This window comes from Tachyglossus aculeatus, chromosome 13 (genome assembly GCF_015852505.1).
Source record: "Tachyglossus aculeatus isolate mTacAcu1 chromosome 13, mTacAcu1.pri, whole genome shotgun sequence".
Taxonomy (NCBI): domain Eukaryota; kingdom Metazoa; phylum Chordata; class Mammalia; order Monotremata; family Tachyglossidae; genus Tachyglossus; species Tachyglossus aculeatus.
Window position 1 is genome coordinate 2,071,539 of NC_052078.1, and position 17,087 is coordinate 2,088,625.

The 17,087-nt window shown below is 54.0% G+C and overlaps 2 protein-coding genes across 2 annotated transcripts; one reads left to right on the top strand and one right to left on the bottom strand.

Annotated features, from left to right (window-relative positions):
- Nucleotides 1-1,665: 1,665 nt before the first annotated feature.
- On the top strand, nt 1,666-7,139 carry TMIE (transmembrane inner ear). The gene is made up of 3 exons (XM_038755953.1): nt 1,666-1,732; nt 3,878-4,027; nt 6,851-7,139. Exons 1-3 carry the CDS (start codon nt 1,681-1,683, stop codon nt 7,075-7,077), a joined length of 429 nt encoding a protein of 142 aa, XP_038611881.1. The 5' UTR covers nt 1,666-1,680; the 3' UTR covers nt 7,078-7,139.
- A 2,372-nt stretch (nt 7,140-9,511) lies between these two features.
- On the bottom strand, nt 9,512-15,579 carry PRSS50 (serine protease 50). The gene is made up of 6 exons (XM_038755950.1): nt 15,382-15,579; nt 15,213-15,242; nt 13,495-13,657; nt 13,101-13,381; nt 12,060-12,232; nt 9,512-9,788 (listed from the first exon to the last, which is right to left on the bottom strand). Exons 1-6 carry the CDS (start codon nt 15,449-15,451, stop codon nt 9,522-9,524), a joined length of 984 nt encoding a protein of 327 aa, XP_038611878.1. The 5' UTR covers nt 15,452-15,579; the 3' UTR covers nt 9,512-9,521.
- Between the last annotated feature and the right edge of the window lie 1,508 nt (nt 15,580-17,087).

Consider the following 17,087-nt stretch of genomic DNA (forward strand, 5'->3'; position numbering starts at 1 on the left):
GGTGGAGGAGCGGAGGGTGCGGGCTGGGCAGTAGAAGGAGAGAAGGGAGGTGAGGTAGGAGGGGGCGAGGGGATGGACAGCCTTGAAGCCCAGGGTGAGGAGTTTCTGCCTGATGCGCAGATTGATCGGTAGCCATTGGAGGTTTTTGAGGAGGGGAGTGATATGTCCAGAGCGTTTCTGGACAAAGATAATCCGGGCAGCAGCATGAAGTATGGATTGAAGTGGAGAGAGACACGAGGATGGGAGATCAGAGAGAAGGCTAGTGCAGTAGTCCAGACGGGATAGGATGAGAGCTTGAATTAGCAGGGTAGCGGTTTGGATGGAGAGGAAAGGGCGGATCTTGGCAATGTTGCGGAGCTGAGACCGGCAGGTTTTGGTGACGGCTTGGATGTGAGGGGTGAATGAGAGAGCGGAGTCGAGGATGACACCAAGGTTGCGGGCTTGTGAGACGGGAAGGATGGTAGTGCCGTCAACAGAGATGGGAAAGTCAGGGAGAGGACAAGGTTTGGGAGGGAAGACAAGGAGCTCAGTCTTCGACATGTTGAGCTTTAGGTGGCGGGCGGACATCCAGATGGAGATGTCCTGAAGGCAGGAGGAGATGCGAGCCTGGAGGGAGGGGGAGAGAGCAGGGGCAGAGATGTAGATCTGGGTGTCATCAGCGTAGAGGTGATAGTTGAAGCCGTGGGAGCGAATGAGGTCACCAAGGGAGTGAGTGTAGATTGAGAACAGAAGGGGACCAAGCACTGAACCTTGGGGAACTCCCACAGTAAGAGGATGGGAGGGGGAGGAGGAGCCTGCAAAAGAGACTGAGAAAGAACGACCGGAGAGATAAGAGGAGAACCAGGAGAGGACGGAGTCTGTGAAGCCAAGGTCAGATAACGTGTGGAGGAGAAGGGGGTGGTCCACAGTGTCAAAGGCAGCTGAGAGGTCGAGGAGGATTAGGACAGAGTATGAGCCGTTGGATTTGGCAAGCAGGAGGTCATTGGTGACCTTTGAGAGCGCAGTTTCCGTGGAATGAAGGGGACGGAAGCCAGACTGGAGGGGGTCGAGGAGAGAGTTGTTGTTGAGGAATTCTAGGCAGCGCGTGTAGACAACTCGTTCAAGGATAATAATAATATATATTAATTAATAATAATATTAATAATGTTGGTATTTGTTAATTTCTTTTAGACTGTGAGCCCACTGTTGGGTAGGGACCGTCTCTATATGTTGCCAACTTGTACTTCCCAAGCGCTTAGTACAGTGCTCTGCACACAGTAAGCGCTCAGTAAATACGATTGATTGATTGATTGATTGTTAAGCGCTTACTATGTGCCAAGCACTGTTCTAAGCGCTGGGGGAGATACAAGGTAACCTTAGAACAGTGCTTGGCACATAGTAAGCGCTTAATAAATGCCATTATTATTATTAAGTACCCCAGTTTCACAGTAGGGAGGACAGGCAACGCATCCCCATTTTCCAGACGAGGGAACTGAGGCCCAGAGAAGGGAAGTGGCTGGCCCAAAGTCACTCAGCTGTCGAATGGCGGGGTCGGGATTAGAACCCACGACCTCCGACTCCTAGGCCTGCGGTCTGGCCGCTAAGGATGGGGTTTTGGGTGGTGTCTCCCTGCAGCCTTCCACGGCCCCGCCCAAGCCGAAGCCGCCCCCGCTGACCTCGGAGACGGTGGTCTTCTGGGGGATGAGGCTGTGGCAGGTGGTCGGCATATTCGCCCTCTTCGTCCTGTCCATCAGTAAGTATCGGCCCGGCTCGTCTCCTCATCTCGTCTCATCTGATCTCGCTCCCGCGCTGCCATCCCAGTCACCAGCTCGAGGCTGGGCCCAGACTAGCCCTTTAATCGGTGCCACCTCCTACCCCTCCTGCCCCCCACATTCAGCAGGGCCCAGCGTGGGCCCTCCCACCCCCCCGACTGTCCCCTCTCCCTCCCTGACTGTCCCCCAGTGACCCATCACTGACCGTCCCCCCCCCCTGACTGTCCCATCTCCCTCCCTGACTGTCCCCCACTGACCCAACGCAGACCATCCCAACCTCCTGACTGTCCCCTCTCCATCCCTGACCATCTGACCCCCATGACTGTCCACTCTCCCTCCCTGACTGTCCCCCAATGACCCAGCTTTGACCCTCCGACCCCCTTGACTGTCCCCTCTCCCTCCCTGACTGTCCTCCAGTGACCCAGCATGGACCAACCCACCCCCCTGACTGTCCCCTCTCCCTCCCTGACTGTCCCCCACTTACCTAGCCCTGACCACCCAACCCCTCTGACTGTACCATCTCCCTCCCTGACTATCCTCCAGTGACCCCGCACTGACCATCCGACCCCCCTGACTATCCCCTCTCCCTCCCTGACTGCCCCCCAGTGACCCAGCACTGACCATCAGACCCCCCTGACTATCCCCTCCCCCTCCTTGACTGCCCCCCACTTACCCAGGACAGACCATCCCAACCTCCTTACTGTCCCCTCTCCATCCTTGACCATCTGACCCCACTGACTGTCCCCTCTCTATCCCTGACCATCCCACCCCCTGACTGTCCCCTCTCCCTCCCTGACTGTCCCCCAGTGACCCAGCTCTGACCATCTGACCCTCCTGACTGTCCCCTCTCTATCCCTGACTGTCCCCTAGTGACCCAGCACTGACCATCCCAAAATCCTGACTGTCCTCTCTCCATCCCTGACCATCTGACTCCCTGTCTGTCCCCTCTCCCTCCCTGACTGTCCCCCACTTACCCAGGACTGACCATCCAACCCCTCTGACTGTCCCCTCTCCCTCCCTGACTGTCCCCCACTTACCCAGCACTGATCATCCCACCCCCCTGACTGTCCCCTCTCCGTCCCTGACTGTCCCCCACTGACCCAGCACTGACCATCCAACCCCCCTGACTGTCCCCTTTCTATCACTGACCCTCCAACCCCCCTGACTGTCCCCTCTCCCTCCCTGACTGTCTCCCACTGCCCCAGCACGGACCATCCCACCCCCCTGACTGTCCCCCTTCCATCCCTGATTGTCCCCCAGTGACCCGTCTCTGACCACCCCACCACCCCAACTGTCCCCCCTCCATCCCTTCTAGACTGTGAGCCCACTAGTGGGTAGGGACCGTCTCTATATGTTGCCAACTTGGACTTCCCAAGTGCTTAGTACAGTGCTCTGCACACAGTAAGCGCTCAATAAATACGATTGAATGAATGAATGAATGAATCCCTGACTCTCCCCAGTGACCCAACCCAGACCACCCCCAACCCCCGACCTTCCATGGATCTCCCCAAACCTCTCTGGACCCTCAGGTGTTCCTGGGAGTGGATTCCTTGTCCACCCTCTCCTCATGTGGGGACTGTGAGCCCACTGTTGGGTAGGGACTGTCTCTATGTGTTGCCAATTTGTACTGCCCAAGCGCTTAGTACAGTGCTCTGCACACAGTAAGCGCTCAATAAATACGATTGATGATGATGATGATGTGGGGGGCAGAAATATTTCCTCCCATTGTTTCTGACCCCCCCTGCCCTCCAGTTCTGGGGGTATCTTCACCCCGGCAGAGAGAGGCCCAGGGAACGGCAATTCCGCACCTCCACAACTCTGATCCTTCCTGCTCCTGGACCTCCAATCCTGCCCCCGCTCCATTCGCACTCAGAGCCTGGGACAGCCTCAGCATCCTCCCCTCTTGGGCCTCACCTCCCTCACCCCAGATGCCACCCCTCGAGCAGGCAGATGGACCGGGCGAGACATGGTGGCAAGACCAGGCCGGGCCTCCGCGTCTCCCCCGCCAACCAGGTGCCCGGCAGCGGGCATGGGCTGTGCCAAGGGGGTGTCCGGGGTGAGGGTGGGTGGCTCGCCCCCGGGAGTGTCCAAACTCTGCCCTCTCTACCCTCCGGGCCCACCCACAGTCGTCACCCTCTGCTGCGTCTTCAAATGCCGCGTGCCCAGGACCCGCAAGGACATCGAAGCCCGCTACCTGCAGAGGCAGGCCGCCAAGACCTACGCCAACAAGCTGGAGACGGTGCCACCCCTGAACGAGCTGACCGAGATCCCAGGAGGTGGGTGTCGTGCCCCCGGCCCGGCCCCATCTTTATTTTTAATGCCGTTTGTTAAGCGCTTACTATGTGCCGAGCACCGTTCTAAGCGCTGGGGAGCTTACAAGGTCGTCAGGTTGTCCCACGGGGGGCTCCCAGTCTTCATCCCCGTTTTCCAAATGAGGTCACTGAGGCGTGGAGAAGTGAAGCGATTCGCCCAAAGTCACACAGCTGACAATTGGCGGAGCCGGGATTTGAACCCATGACCTCTGACTCCAAAGCCCGGGCTCGTTCCACTGAGCCAGGGTGTGTGCTAGGCACTGTGCTAAGCACTGGGGTCTGACCCTCCTTCCTCTCCACCTCATCCCCCTCTCCATCCCCCCATCTTACCTCCTTCCCTTCCCCACAGCACCTGTAAATATGTATATATGTTTGTACATATTTATTACTCTATTTATTTATTTTACTTGTACCTATCTATTCTATTTATTTTATTTTGTTAGTATGTTTGGTTTTGTTCTCTGTCTCCCTCTTTTAGACTGTGAGCCCACTGTTGGGTAGGGACTGTCTCTATATGTTGCCAATTTGTACTTCCCAAGCGCTTAGTACAGTGCTCTGCACATAGTAAGCGCTCAATAAAGACGATTGATGATGATGATGATGATGACCCCCAGCCTTTTAGACTGTGAGCCCACCTTTTAGACTGTGAGCCCACTGTTGGGTAGCGACTGTCTCTATATGTTGCCAACTTGTACTTCCCAAGCGCTTAGCACAGTGCTCTGCACACAGTAAGCGCTCAATAAATACGATTGATTAATTGATTGATTGATTGACCCAATCCATGCCCCACGTGGGGCTCGCAGTCTTCATCCTTGGAACGCCCTCCCTCCTCCTCTCTGCTAGCCAATGCCTCTCCCTCCTTCAAAGCCTTAATAATAATAATAATAATGATGGCATAGAACAGTGCTTTGCACATAGTAAGCGCTTAACAAATACCATCATTATTATTATTATTACTGGTTAAGCGCTTACTATGTTCTAAGCGCTGGATTGAAGGCCCTCACCCTCCTCTCTTCTTCCCCCACTCCCTTCTGTGTCACTCTCGTCCCTTCTGAGGAGGATACGAGAAGCAGCGTGGCTCAGTGGAAAGGGCCGGGGCTTTGGAGTCAGGGGTCATGGGTTCAAATCCCATGGGGAGAGTCTAGTAGGGTTAGGATTCTAATGGTCATGGGTTCGAATCCTGACTCCGCCACTCGTCAGCTGGGTGACCTTGGGAAAGCCACTTCACTTCTCTGTGCCTCATCTTCTATAAAATGGGGATGAAGACCGTGAGACAACCCGATCACCTTGTATCCCCCCAGCGCTTAGAACAGTGCTTTGCACATAGTAAGCGCTTAACAAATACCATCATTCATTCATTCATTCAATCATATTTATTGAGCGCTTACTGTGTGCAGAGCACTGGACTAAGCGCCTGGGAAGGACAAGTTGTATTATTAGAGGGGGCACAGGGAGCTTCACAAATACCAAAATTATTTAAAAACATAATCAATCAATCGTATTTATTGAGCGCTTACTGTGTGCAGTGCACTGGACTAAGCACCTGGGAAGGACAAGTTGTATTATTAGAGGGGGCACATGGCGCTTCACAAATACCAAAATTATTTAAAAACATAATCAATCAATCGTATTTATTGAGTGCTTACTGTGTGCAGAGCACTGGATTAAGCGCCTGGGAAGGACAAGTTGTATTATTAGAGGGGGAACATGGCGCTTCACAAATACCAAAATTATTTAAAAACATAATCAATCAATCATATTTATTGAGTGCTTACTGTGTGCAGAGCACTGGACTAAGTGCCTGGGAAGGACAAGTTGTATTATTAGAGGGGGCACAGGGCGCTTCACAAATACCAAAATTATTTAAAAGCATAATCAATCAATCAATCGTATTTATTGAGTGCTTACTGTGTTCAGAGCACTGGACTAAGCGCCTGGGAAGGACAAGTTGTATTATTAGAGGGGGCACAGGGCACTTCACAAATACCAAAATTATTTAAAAACATAATCAATCAATCAATCGTATTTATTGAGAGCTTACTGTGTGCAGAGCACTGGACTAAGCGCCTGGGAAGGACAAGTTGTATTATTAGAGGGGGCACAGGGTGCTTCACAAATACCAAAATTATTTAAAAACATAATCAATCAATCAATCGTATTTATTGAGCGCTTACTGTGTGCAGAGCACTGGACTAAGCACCTGGGAAGGACAAGTTGTATTATTAGAGGGGGCACAGGGTGCTTCACAAATACCAAAATTATTTAAAAACATAATCAATCAATCAATCGTATTTATTGAGCGCTTACTGTGTGCAGAGCGCTGGACTAAGCGCTTGGGAAGTCCAAGTCGGCAACATATAGAGACGGTCCCTACTCACCAATGGGCTCACAACATAATCATAAAACATAATTAACAACAAATATCTATCTCCCCCTTCCAGACTGTGAGCCCGCTGTGGGGTAGGGACCGTCTCTAGATGTTGCCGACTCGTCATCATCATCAATCGTATTTATTGAGCGCTTACTATGTGCAGAGCGCTGTACTAAGCGCTTGGGAAGTACAAATTGGCAACATATAGAGACAGTCCCTACCCAACGGTGGGCTCACAGTCTAAAAGACTCATACTTCCCAAGCGCTCCGCACACAGTAAGCGCCCAATAAATACGCCGAAAGGAATGGAATACCCTGCTTATTATTATTATTACCCCAGGAAACCCCTTCCCCCTCAGCCTCACCCTACGGAGCTCCTTCTCTCTCCCTCTCTGTGTCTCTCCTCCTCCGCGCAGAGGGGAAGAAGAAGAAAGCCAGCGTGGCCACCATCTCCGAAACCGTGGAGGAAACTGAGGCCAGGGGAGGCAAGAAGGCCAAGAAGAAAGGAGAGGCCAAACAAGAACCCAACCCCGAGGACCAAAAGAGGGAGAAGAAGGGCGGCGGAGATAAGAAAGAAGGCGGCGGCGGCGGCGGGAAAAAGAAGGCCGCAAGAGAAGGCCCCAAGTCCGCGAAGAAGAAATGAGTGACTTGCGGGGAGGACTGAGATAGACGCCTCGTCTTTTGGCCAAAGGGGCAACGGGGCAGGGGGGCGTCTAAGTTTCTCCTCGCCCCGTGCCCGCTTTGAGACCTTAAAACTCACCCAAGCGGGCGAGGGGCAAAGGGGTGTCTTTGCCCCAGATGGAAGGCCAGCCCCGGATGGAAAGGCCGGGCTGCCCGGGCTGGGGAAAACAGAGAATCCAGCGTTTAGAACAGTGCTTGGCACATAGTAAGCACTCAGCACACTCCGTCATTATTAATTTGCGCGGTGCTGGGATCTGGGGAGGGCCCACGGACCCTCGGAGAGAACGTCCTCTAAGGAGCCAGCGCTGGAAATAGGGGCCGTGGACTCGCCCTGGGTAGCGCGATCTGGAAAATAATACTAATAATGACGGCATTTATTAAGCACTTACTATGTGCCAAGCACCCTTCTAAGCACTGGGGACGTTCCAAGGTGATCAGGGTGTCTCACGGGGGGCTCACAGTCTCCATCCCCATTTTACAGATGAGGACACCGAGGCACGGAGATGTGAAGTGACTCACCCAAAGTCACCCTTCCCCTCCCCACAGCACCTGTATATATGTATGTATGTTTGTACATATTTATTACTCTATTTATTTTACTTGTACATATTTATTCTGTTTGTTATATTTTGTGAATATGTTTTGTTTTGTTGTCCGTCTCCCCCTTCTAGACTGTGAGCCCGCCGTTGGGTAGGGACCGTCTCTAGATGTTGCCAACTTGGACTTCCCAAGTGCTTAGTCCAGTGCTCTGCACACAGTAAGTGCTCAATAAATACTATGGAATGAATGAATGAATGAGTGGCAGAGGTGGGATTAGAACCCAGGACCTTCTGACTCGCAGGCCGGGGCTCTAGCCCTGACGCCTTGGTATTAAGCGCCAGGGAGGATACAAAGTTTGAGAAGCGGCGTGGCTCAATGGAAGGAGCCCGGGCTTTGGAGTTTGGTCATGGGTTCAAATCTCAGCTCCGCCAATTGTCAGCTGTGTGACCTGGGGCAAGTCACTTCACTTCTCTGTACCTCAGTTCCCTCATCTGTAAAATGGGGATGAAGACTGTGAGCCCCCCGTGGGACAACCTGATCACCTTGTAACCTCTCTGGCACTTAGAACGGTGCTTTGCACATAGTAAGCGCTTAATAAATGCCATCATCATCATTATTATTATTCTCTGTGCCTCAGTTCCCTCATCTGTCAAATGGGGATTCATTCATTCATTCATTCAGTCGTATTTATTGAGCGCTTACTGTGTGCAGAGCACTGTACTAAGCGCTTGGGAAGTCCAAGTTGGCAACACATAGAGACGGTCCCTACCCAACAGTGGGCTCACAGTCTGGAAGAAGACTGTGAGCCCCCCGTGGGACAACCTGATCACCTTGTAACCTCCCCAGCGCTTAGAACGGTGCTTGGCACATAGTAAGCGCTTAATAAATGCCATCATTATTATTGTCCGTCTCCCCCTTCTAAACCGTGAGCCCGTTGTCGGGTAGGGGACCGTCTCTATATGTTGCCGACTTGTACTTCCCAAGCTCTTAGTACAGTGCTCTGCACACAATAAGCGCTCAATAAATACGATCGATTGATTGACTGATTGATAGTAAGCGCTTAACATTTACCATTATTATCAGGGTTATTTAGGGTGGGCCCACTGGGGGATCCGTCCAAATCCTGGAGTACTCTATTATTATTATTACTCTATTTATTACTCCTCTATTTATTTTACTTGTACATATCTATGCTATTTATTTTATTTTGTTAATATGTTTTGTTTTGTTGTCTGTCTCCCCCTTCTAGACTGTGAGCCCGCTGTTGGGTAGGGACCGTCTCTATACGTTGCCGACTTGGACTTCCCAAGCGCTTAGTACAGTGCTCTGCACACAGTAAGCGCTCAGTAAATACGATTGAATTGAATGAATGAATGTACTTCCCAAGAGCTCAGTACAGTGCGCTGCACACAGTCGGCACTCAATAAATACGATTGAATGAATTATTATTATTAATCAGGTTGGGCCCAGCCCCGTCCCGCGTGGGCCTCAGGGACTTCATCCCCGTTTTCCAGACGAGGCAACCGAGGCCCCTGACCTTTTGGATCCTAGGCCGGAGCTCTGACCACTACGCCAAGGTCCTCGGGCCGAGAGCCTGGAGACCCGGGTTCGAGCGCCGGCCGCGGAGGGGGTCCGTCCGAGATGTCTGGTCCTCCCCACCTTTGACCTCTGACCCCGGGCGCGGGCAGGAGGAGGCCGCCCGGGTTCTCTGGAGACTTTTAATGAAACCACAAAGGGAAACGAAGCGACCCACAGCACCGGAGGGGCAGGGGAAAGAGGGGTGCCTCTCCCTGGAAGCCCCCCAACCCCAAAGGGGGGGATTAGGGGGTCGGAGGAGGAATTTGGGGGCGGGAGGAGGGGCCTTGATCAGGGGTCCTGGGGAGGGGGTGGCAGGAGGAGGAAGGGCAGGAGGGGCAGCAGCAGGGGTAGGGGCCGGCTGGGCCCGAGGCGAGGGGACATGGAGGCGAAGGTGACACTGGGCACCTGGCTGGCGATCCACTTGGCGAAGGGCGACACTTGGGTGTAGACGACGGGCACGTAGGGGGGCTTGCCGCAGGCCCGCCCCCAGCTCACCACCCCAACCTGGACCCAGCGGCCGCCCAGCTCGCAAACCAGCGGGCCTCCGGAATCCCCCTGGCGCAGGCCAAGGACGGGCCACGGGAGGAGGACGAGGAGGAGGAGGAGGAGGAGGAGGAGGAGAGAGCCCTGAGCCCCTGGGAAGGGAACCCCCTCCCCAGCTCACCCCACACACACTCCCACACACAGACTTGGGGGAAAAAATTGGGGGCAGGAGAGGGCAGGGATGATGTGGGCATCCTGGGGATGGGGATGGGGGCGACGACCCCTGGGGTGGGGGCGGGGGAGAGGGGGCTCCACAAGGCGGGGCCTCACTGGGGCTGAGGACTTTTGGGGTCAAGGGTGGGATTGGGTGGGGTGATGCAGGGTGGGTCTGTCTCCCTGTCTCTCTCTCCCTCCCTCCCACTCTCTCTGTCTCTTGCTCTTTCTTTTTCTCTGTCTCTCTCTGTGTCTGTCTGTCTCTATCTGTCTTCCTGTCTCCCTCCCTCCCACTCTTTTTGTCTCTCACTCTGTCTTTCTGTCTCTCTCTGTCTCCCTGTCTCTCTCTCTCCCTCCCACTCTTTCTGTCTCTCGCTCTTTCTTTCTCACCCTCTGTCTCTCTGTCTCCCTGACTCTCTCTCCTTCCCACTCTTTCTGTCTCGTTCTTTTTCTTTCTCTCCATCTGTCTCTCTGTGTCTCTCTGTCTCTGTCTGTCTCTCTCTCCCTCCCTCCCACTCTTTCTGTCTCTCACTTTCTTCTCTCCATCTCTCTCTCGCCCTCTCTGTCTCTCTGCTCTTTCTGTCTCCCTGTCTCTCTCTCTCCCTCCCACTCTTCTGTCTTTCTGTCTCTCTCCCTCTTTCTGTCTCTGTCTGTCTCCCTGTCTCTCTCCCTCCCTCCCACTCTTTCTGTCTCTCACTCTCTTTCCCTCCCTCTCTCTCTCTCTGTGTCTCTCTGTCTCTGTCTCTGTCTCTCCCTCCCTCCCACTCTTTCTGTCTCTCCCTCTCTCTGTCTTTCCCTCTGTCTCTCTCCCTCTCTCTATCTCTCTTTTTCTCTGTCTCCCTCTCCCTTTCTCTCATTCTATTTCTCTTTCTGTCTTCTTCTCTCCCTCACTCTGCAGGGGTTCTTCAATCCCTTGGGGTCACAGACTATTGGGGGTGAAGGGTGGGATAAGGTGGGGTGGGGCTGGGCGGGTGGGTCCCCCCGGGGAGCTCTCTCTCTCTCTCTCTCTCTCTCTCTCTGTCTCCCTCTCTCCCTATCTCTCTTTCCCTCTTCCTCTTTCTTTGTTCCTTGCTTTCTCTTTCTTTCTTCCTCCCTTTCTCTATGTCTCTCTTCCTCTCTGTCCCTAGCTCTCTCTTTCTCTTCCTATCTCACTTCCTCCCTTTCTCTACGTCTCTCTTCCTCTCTGTCCCTAGCTCTCTCTTTCTATCTCTTTCTCTTCCTCACTTTCTCTATGTCTCTCTCTGTCCCTAGCTCTCACTTTATCTTTCTCTTCCTCCCCTTTTCTATGTCTCTTCCTCTTTCTCTCTGTTCCTAGCTCTTTCTCTCTCTTCCTTCCTTTCTCTGTCTCTCTCTTCCTCTTTCTCTCTGTCCTTAGCTCTCTCTTTCTCTTTCTATCTCTCTTCCTCCCTATCTCTGTCTCTCTCTTCCTCTTTCTCTCTGTCCCTAGCTTTCTCTTTCCCTCTCTTCCTCTTTCTCTCTCTCTTCCTCTTTCTCTGTCCCTAGCTCTCTTTTTCTCTTTCTATCTCTCTTCCTCCCTATCTCTGTGTTTCTCTCTTCCTTTCTCTCTCTCCCTAGCTTTCTTTTTTATCTCTCTTTCTCTCTTCCTCCCTTTCTCCATCTCTCTCTTCCTCTTTCTGTCTGTCCCTAGCTTTCTCCTGATCTCTCTTCCTCCCTTTTTCCAAGTCTCTTCCTCTTTCTTTCTGTCCCTAGCTTTCTTTTTATCTCTCTTTCTCTCTGTCTTCCTCCCTTTCTCTATCTCTCCCTTCCTCTTTCCGTCTGTCCCTAGCTTTCTCCTGATCTGTCTTCCTCCCTTTTTCCAAGTCTCTTCCTCTTTCTCTCTTTCCCTAGCTCTTTCTCTGTCTTCCTCCCTTTCTCTATCTCTCTCTTCCTCTTCCTGTCCCTAGCTCTCTCTTTCTCTTCCTTCTTATCTCTACAATTCTCTCTTCCTCTCTCTGTCCTTAGCTTTCTCTTTATCTCTCTGTCTCTCTCTTCCTCCCTTTCTCTCCCTCCCTCCCTCTCTTTCTATATTTTTCTCTCCCCTCTCTATTTCTCTGTCTCTCCCTCTCTCTGTCGCGCTCCGTTTCTCCCCCCATCTCCCTGTCTGTCTCTGTCTCGTTGTCTCTGTCTTACCCTGCAGGGGTTCTTCAGGCCCTTGGGGTCTCCGGCACAGATCTTGTCCTTGGTGATGATGGGCCTGTAGGAAGGCTCGCGCCCGAAGATTTGGCGGTACCTCCTCTCACAGGTGCTCCTGTCCAACAGGGACACCTCCGCTTCCTGGAGGGCGAAGGGCCATGGCAAATTCACTGGAGAAAGGACAGAGTTCCCCAGCTGGACACTGCTGGACACAAGGCAGTGACCGGTGGACTTTACAATCCCCCCCTGCGGCGCTTACTACAGTGCCTGGCCCCTAGTAAGGGCCTAACACACATCAGAAGCAGCATGGCTCGTGGATAGAAACTGGGCCTGGGAATCAGAAAGTCATGGGTTCTAATCCTGACTGCGCCACAGGGCTGCTGTGTAACCTTGGGTAAGTCACTTAATACTAGTAATGATGGTATTTATTAAGCATTTACTATGTGCAAAGCACTATTCTAAGCGCTGGGAAGTTTACAAGGTGATCAGGTTGTCCCACGGTGGGGCTCACAGTCTTCATCCCCATTTTACAGATGAGGGAACTGAAGCCCAGAGAAGTGAAGTGACTGGCCCAAAGTCCCCCAGCTGACAAGTGGTGGAGCCGGGATTTGAACCCATGACCTCTGACTCCAAAGCCCCGGGCTCTTTCCACTGAGCCATGCTGCTTCTCCAGATCTGAAGAAGCAGACTGAATTATTCAATCTGAATTCAAGCTTCAATTCTTCTCCGGATCTGAAGAATCAGAGAAGCAGCCTGGTTCGGTGGAAAGAGCCCGGGCTTTGGAGTCGGTGGTCATGGGTTCAAATCCCGGCTCTGCCAACTGTCTGGGCAAGTCACTTCACTTCTCTGGGCCTCAGTTCCCTCATCTGGAAAATGGGGATGAAGACTGGGAGCCCCAAGTGGGACAACCTGATCACCTTGTAACCTCCCCAGCGCTTAGAACAGTGCTTTGCACATAGTAAGTGCTTCATAGATACCATCGTTATTATTATTATTATCTGCGGACTCCAGCTGCGGGCCGGGGCGGGAGGGCCTCACCTTCCTCGGAGATGCGTCCCCAGCCCGTCACCCAACAGGAGGCCTTCTTCCTCCTCTGCAGGCGGAGGGTGGGGGCGGCCAGACAGATGGGCAGGCTCCGGGGAGACAGTTGCACGGCCGGCTGGAGCTTGACCAGAGCCAGGTCAGCCCACAGGTAGCCGCCCCGGGAGTAATCGGGGTGGACCACCACCCTTTCCACGGAGAACATGTAGGGGTCACCGAGCTCTGAGAAGAGGGTCAGCTCTCCCACGTGGACCGAATAGGAGGAGATGTCCTCCGAGCTGTGGGGAAGATTGGGGGGTCCCCACGCCGGGCCCCCAGACCCAGTGAGGCCTAGTGATGAGGGAAAAGCCTCTCCGCCCTCCCCTTCATGGATGGAGAGGGGGTCTCTCACCTGTTGAAGCAGTGGGCCGCCGTGAGGATCCACCACCTACTGAGCAGGGAGCCCCCGCACACGTGTCTCCTGTCCAGCTGCAGACTCACTTGCCATGGCCACTTCCCCTCCAAGCTCTCCTGGCCCCCCCTGATCCTCTGTGCAGTGTGAGACTGCCCGCAGGCTGGAGGGCAGACCGGAGGAGGGGGCCGGAGACGTTGGGGATCCAGGGGTCCTGCCCTCCAGCACCCTGGGGTGGTGGTGGAGGGATTCCCTCCTCCTCCTCATCATCATCAATCATATTTATTGAGCGCTTACTATGTGCAGAGCACTGTACTAAGCGCTTGGGAAGTATAAATTGGCAACAAATAGAGACAGTCCCTACCCGACAGTGGGCTCACAGTCTAAAAGGAGGAGACAGAGAACAAAACCAACCCAACCTCGGGGTGCGGAGGGGGTAGGGTCTTCTGTCTTCCTTCCTTGGGGGGTCCCTGGAATCTGGGGGGTGGGGAGGGGAAGGGGGGGGTCTGATCTCTGCTTACCTTGGGGAATCCCTGGAATCTGGGGGTGGGGAGGAAGAGGGGTCTGCTCTCTGCTTCCCTTGGGGATCCCTGGAATCTGGGGGTGGGGAAGAAGAGGGGTCTGCTCTCTGTTTCCCTTGGGGATCCCTGGAATCTAGGGGTGGGGAAGAAGAGGGGTCTGCTCTCTGTTTCCCTTGGGGATCCCTGGAATCTGGGGGTGGGGAGGAAGAGGGGTCTGCTCTCTGCTTCCCTTGAGGATCCCTGGAATCTGGGGGTGGGGAGAAAGAGGGATCTGCTCTCTGCTTCCCTTGAGGATCCCCGGAATCTGGGGGTGGGGAGGAAGAGGGATCTGCTCTCTGCTTCCCTTGAGGATCCCTGGAATCTGGGGGTGGGGAGGAAGAGGGGTCTGCTCTCTGCTTCCCTTGGGGATCCCTGGAATCTAGGGATGGGGGAGGTCTGCTCTCTGACTTCCTTGGGGGTCCCCGGAATGTCGGAGTGGGGAGGAGGAGGGAATCCAGTATGTGCTTCCTTTGGGGATCCCTGGAATCTCGGGGTTGGGAGCAGGAGGGGTCTGCTCTCTGCCTCCCTTGGGGGGTCCCTGGAATCTCAGTGTTGGGAGAGGGAGGGATCTGCGCTCTACTTTCTTTGGGGGGGGGGGTCCCTGGAATCTGGGGATTGGGAGAGGGATGGGTCTGTGCTCTGCTTTCCTTGGGGGTCTCTGGAATCTGGGGATGGGGAGGAGGAGGGGTCTGTGCTCTGCTTCCCTTGGGGATCCCTGGAACCTGGGTGTGAGGAGAAAGAGGGGTCTGCTCTCTACTTCCCTTGGGGATCCCTGGAATATGGAGGTGGGGAGGGGGAAGGGGTCTGTTCTCTGCTTCCCTTGGGGATCCCTGGAATCTGGGTGTGGGGAGGAAGAGGGTTCTGCTCTCTGCTTCCCTTGGGGATCCCTGGAACCTAGGGATGGAAGAGGTCTGCTTCCTGACTTCCTTGGGGGTCCCCGGAATCTCGGGGTGGGGAGGGAGAGGGAATCTGGTATCTGCTTCCTTTGGGATCCCTGGAACCTCAGGATTGGGAGCAGGAGGGATCTGCTCTCTGCCCCCCTTGGGGATTCCCGGAATCTGGGGATGAGGAGGGGGAAGGGGCGGCCGGGGGGCGGGAATAGAGGCCTGGGTCCCCTCTGACCACCGCCCCCCTCCATCCTCCTAGACCCATCCCCACCTTGATCACTGGTTTCGCTGTTCAGTCCACCTGACGGAGGGGAGAGAGTCAGTGAAGGAGGGAGGGATGGGGGGAGGGGGGGCGTAGGATGGACGCCCACCCCCACCCCAACTCCCCCCACTCCCCCTGCCCCTCCCCTCCCCCCCGAGCTGGGGTTCGGGGGTCGCACCGGGCAGCAACAGCAGCAGTAGGAACATCAGGATGGGAGAAAGGAGGCGGTTTCGGGGATCAGGGTCCATGCCACCTATTCCACCCTGGACCAACGGCCGTCGCTACGGCAACGGCTGCGGCGCCCCCACGTCGCCATGGCAACGGCCGCCGGGATAACGGGCGGATGCTCCTCGCGCTCCTGCTGGTCCACAGCGCCCCCCTGCGGATGGGCACGGACACCCCCCCCCAGAATAATCATCGCAATAATCACGATATTTCTGAAGCTCTCACTATGTTCCAAGCACGTATTTATTTATTTATTTTATTTGTACATATTTATTCTATTTATTTTATTAATGTTTTGTACATATTTATTCTATTTATTTTATTTTGCTAACATGTTTTTGGTTTTGTTCTCTGTCTCCCCCTTCTAGACTGTGAGCCCACTGTCGGGTAGGGACTGTCTCTATATGTTGCTAACTTGGACTTCCCAAGCGCTTAGTACAGTGCTCTGCACACAGGAAGCGCTCAGTAAGTACGATTGAATGAATGAATGAATGAATGAAGCACTGTTCTAAGCGCTGGGGGAGATACAAGCTAATCGGGTTGTCCCCTGTGGGGCTCCCAGTCTCCATCCCTATTTTCCAGATGAGGTCACTGAGGCCCAGAGAAGTGAAGTGACTTGCCCAAGGTCACACAGCAGACGACTGGGGGAGCCGGGATTAGAACCCAGGTCCTCCGACTCCCAGGCCCGGGTTCTTTCCACTAGACCACGCTGCTTCTCTAGAGATCTGATTATCTTGTATCGACTCCAGCGCTTAGCACATAGTGGGAAGCAGCGTGGCTCAGTGGAAAGAACCCGGGCTTTGGAGTCAGAGGTCATGGGTTCAAATCCAGGCTCCGCCCATTGTCAGCTGGGTGACTTTGGGCAAGTCACTTCACTTCTCTGGGCCTCAGTTCCTTCATCTGTCAAATGGGGATGCAGACTGTGAGCCTCCCGTTGGACAACCTGATCCCCTTGTAACCACCCCAGCGCTTAGAACAGTGCTTGGCACATAGTAAGCGCTTAACAAATGCCATTATTGTTATTATTATTGCTATTATTAACAAATACCATCGTTATTATTAAAGACCGTCGTTAATATTCACTTTTCCCACGCGCGGTCCGCGAGGGGGCCGCAGTACCAGCTGGCGCCAGGAGGGGGCGCCACGGCCCCGTGCAGCCGGCCCACGCGAACACCGGATGATTTAATTCAATTTAATTCAATTCCATCGTATTTATTGGGCGCCTACCGTGTGCAGAACACTCCCCTAAGCGCCTGGGAGAGGACAGTGCGCTTCCCAAGCGCTTAGTCCAGTGCTCTGCACACAGTAAGCGCTCAATAATAATGATGGCATTTATTAAGCCCTTACTATGGGCAAAGCACTGCTCTAAGCGCTGGGGAGGTTACCAGGTGATCAGGTTGTCCCACGGGGGGGCTCACAGTCTTCATCCCCATTTTACAGATGAGGGAACTGAGGCACAGAGAAGTTAAGTGGTTTGCCCAAAGTCACACAGCTGACAACCGGGAGAGCTGGGGTTTGAACCCATGACCTCTGACCCCACAGCCCGGGCTCTTGCCACTGAGCCACGCTCCTCCTCCTCCACTCAGTCCTCCAGCCTGGCCCCCGACAACAAGCCCAAATCACAGAGCCCCTCGGAAATGCCATCACTATTATTATTAT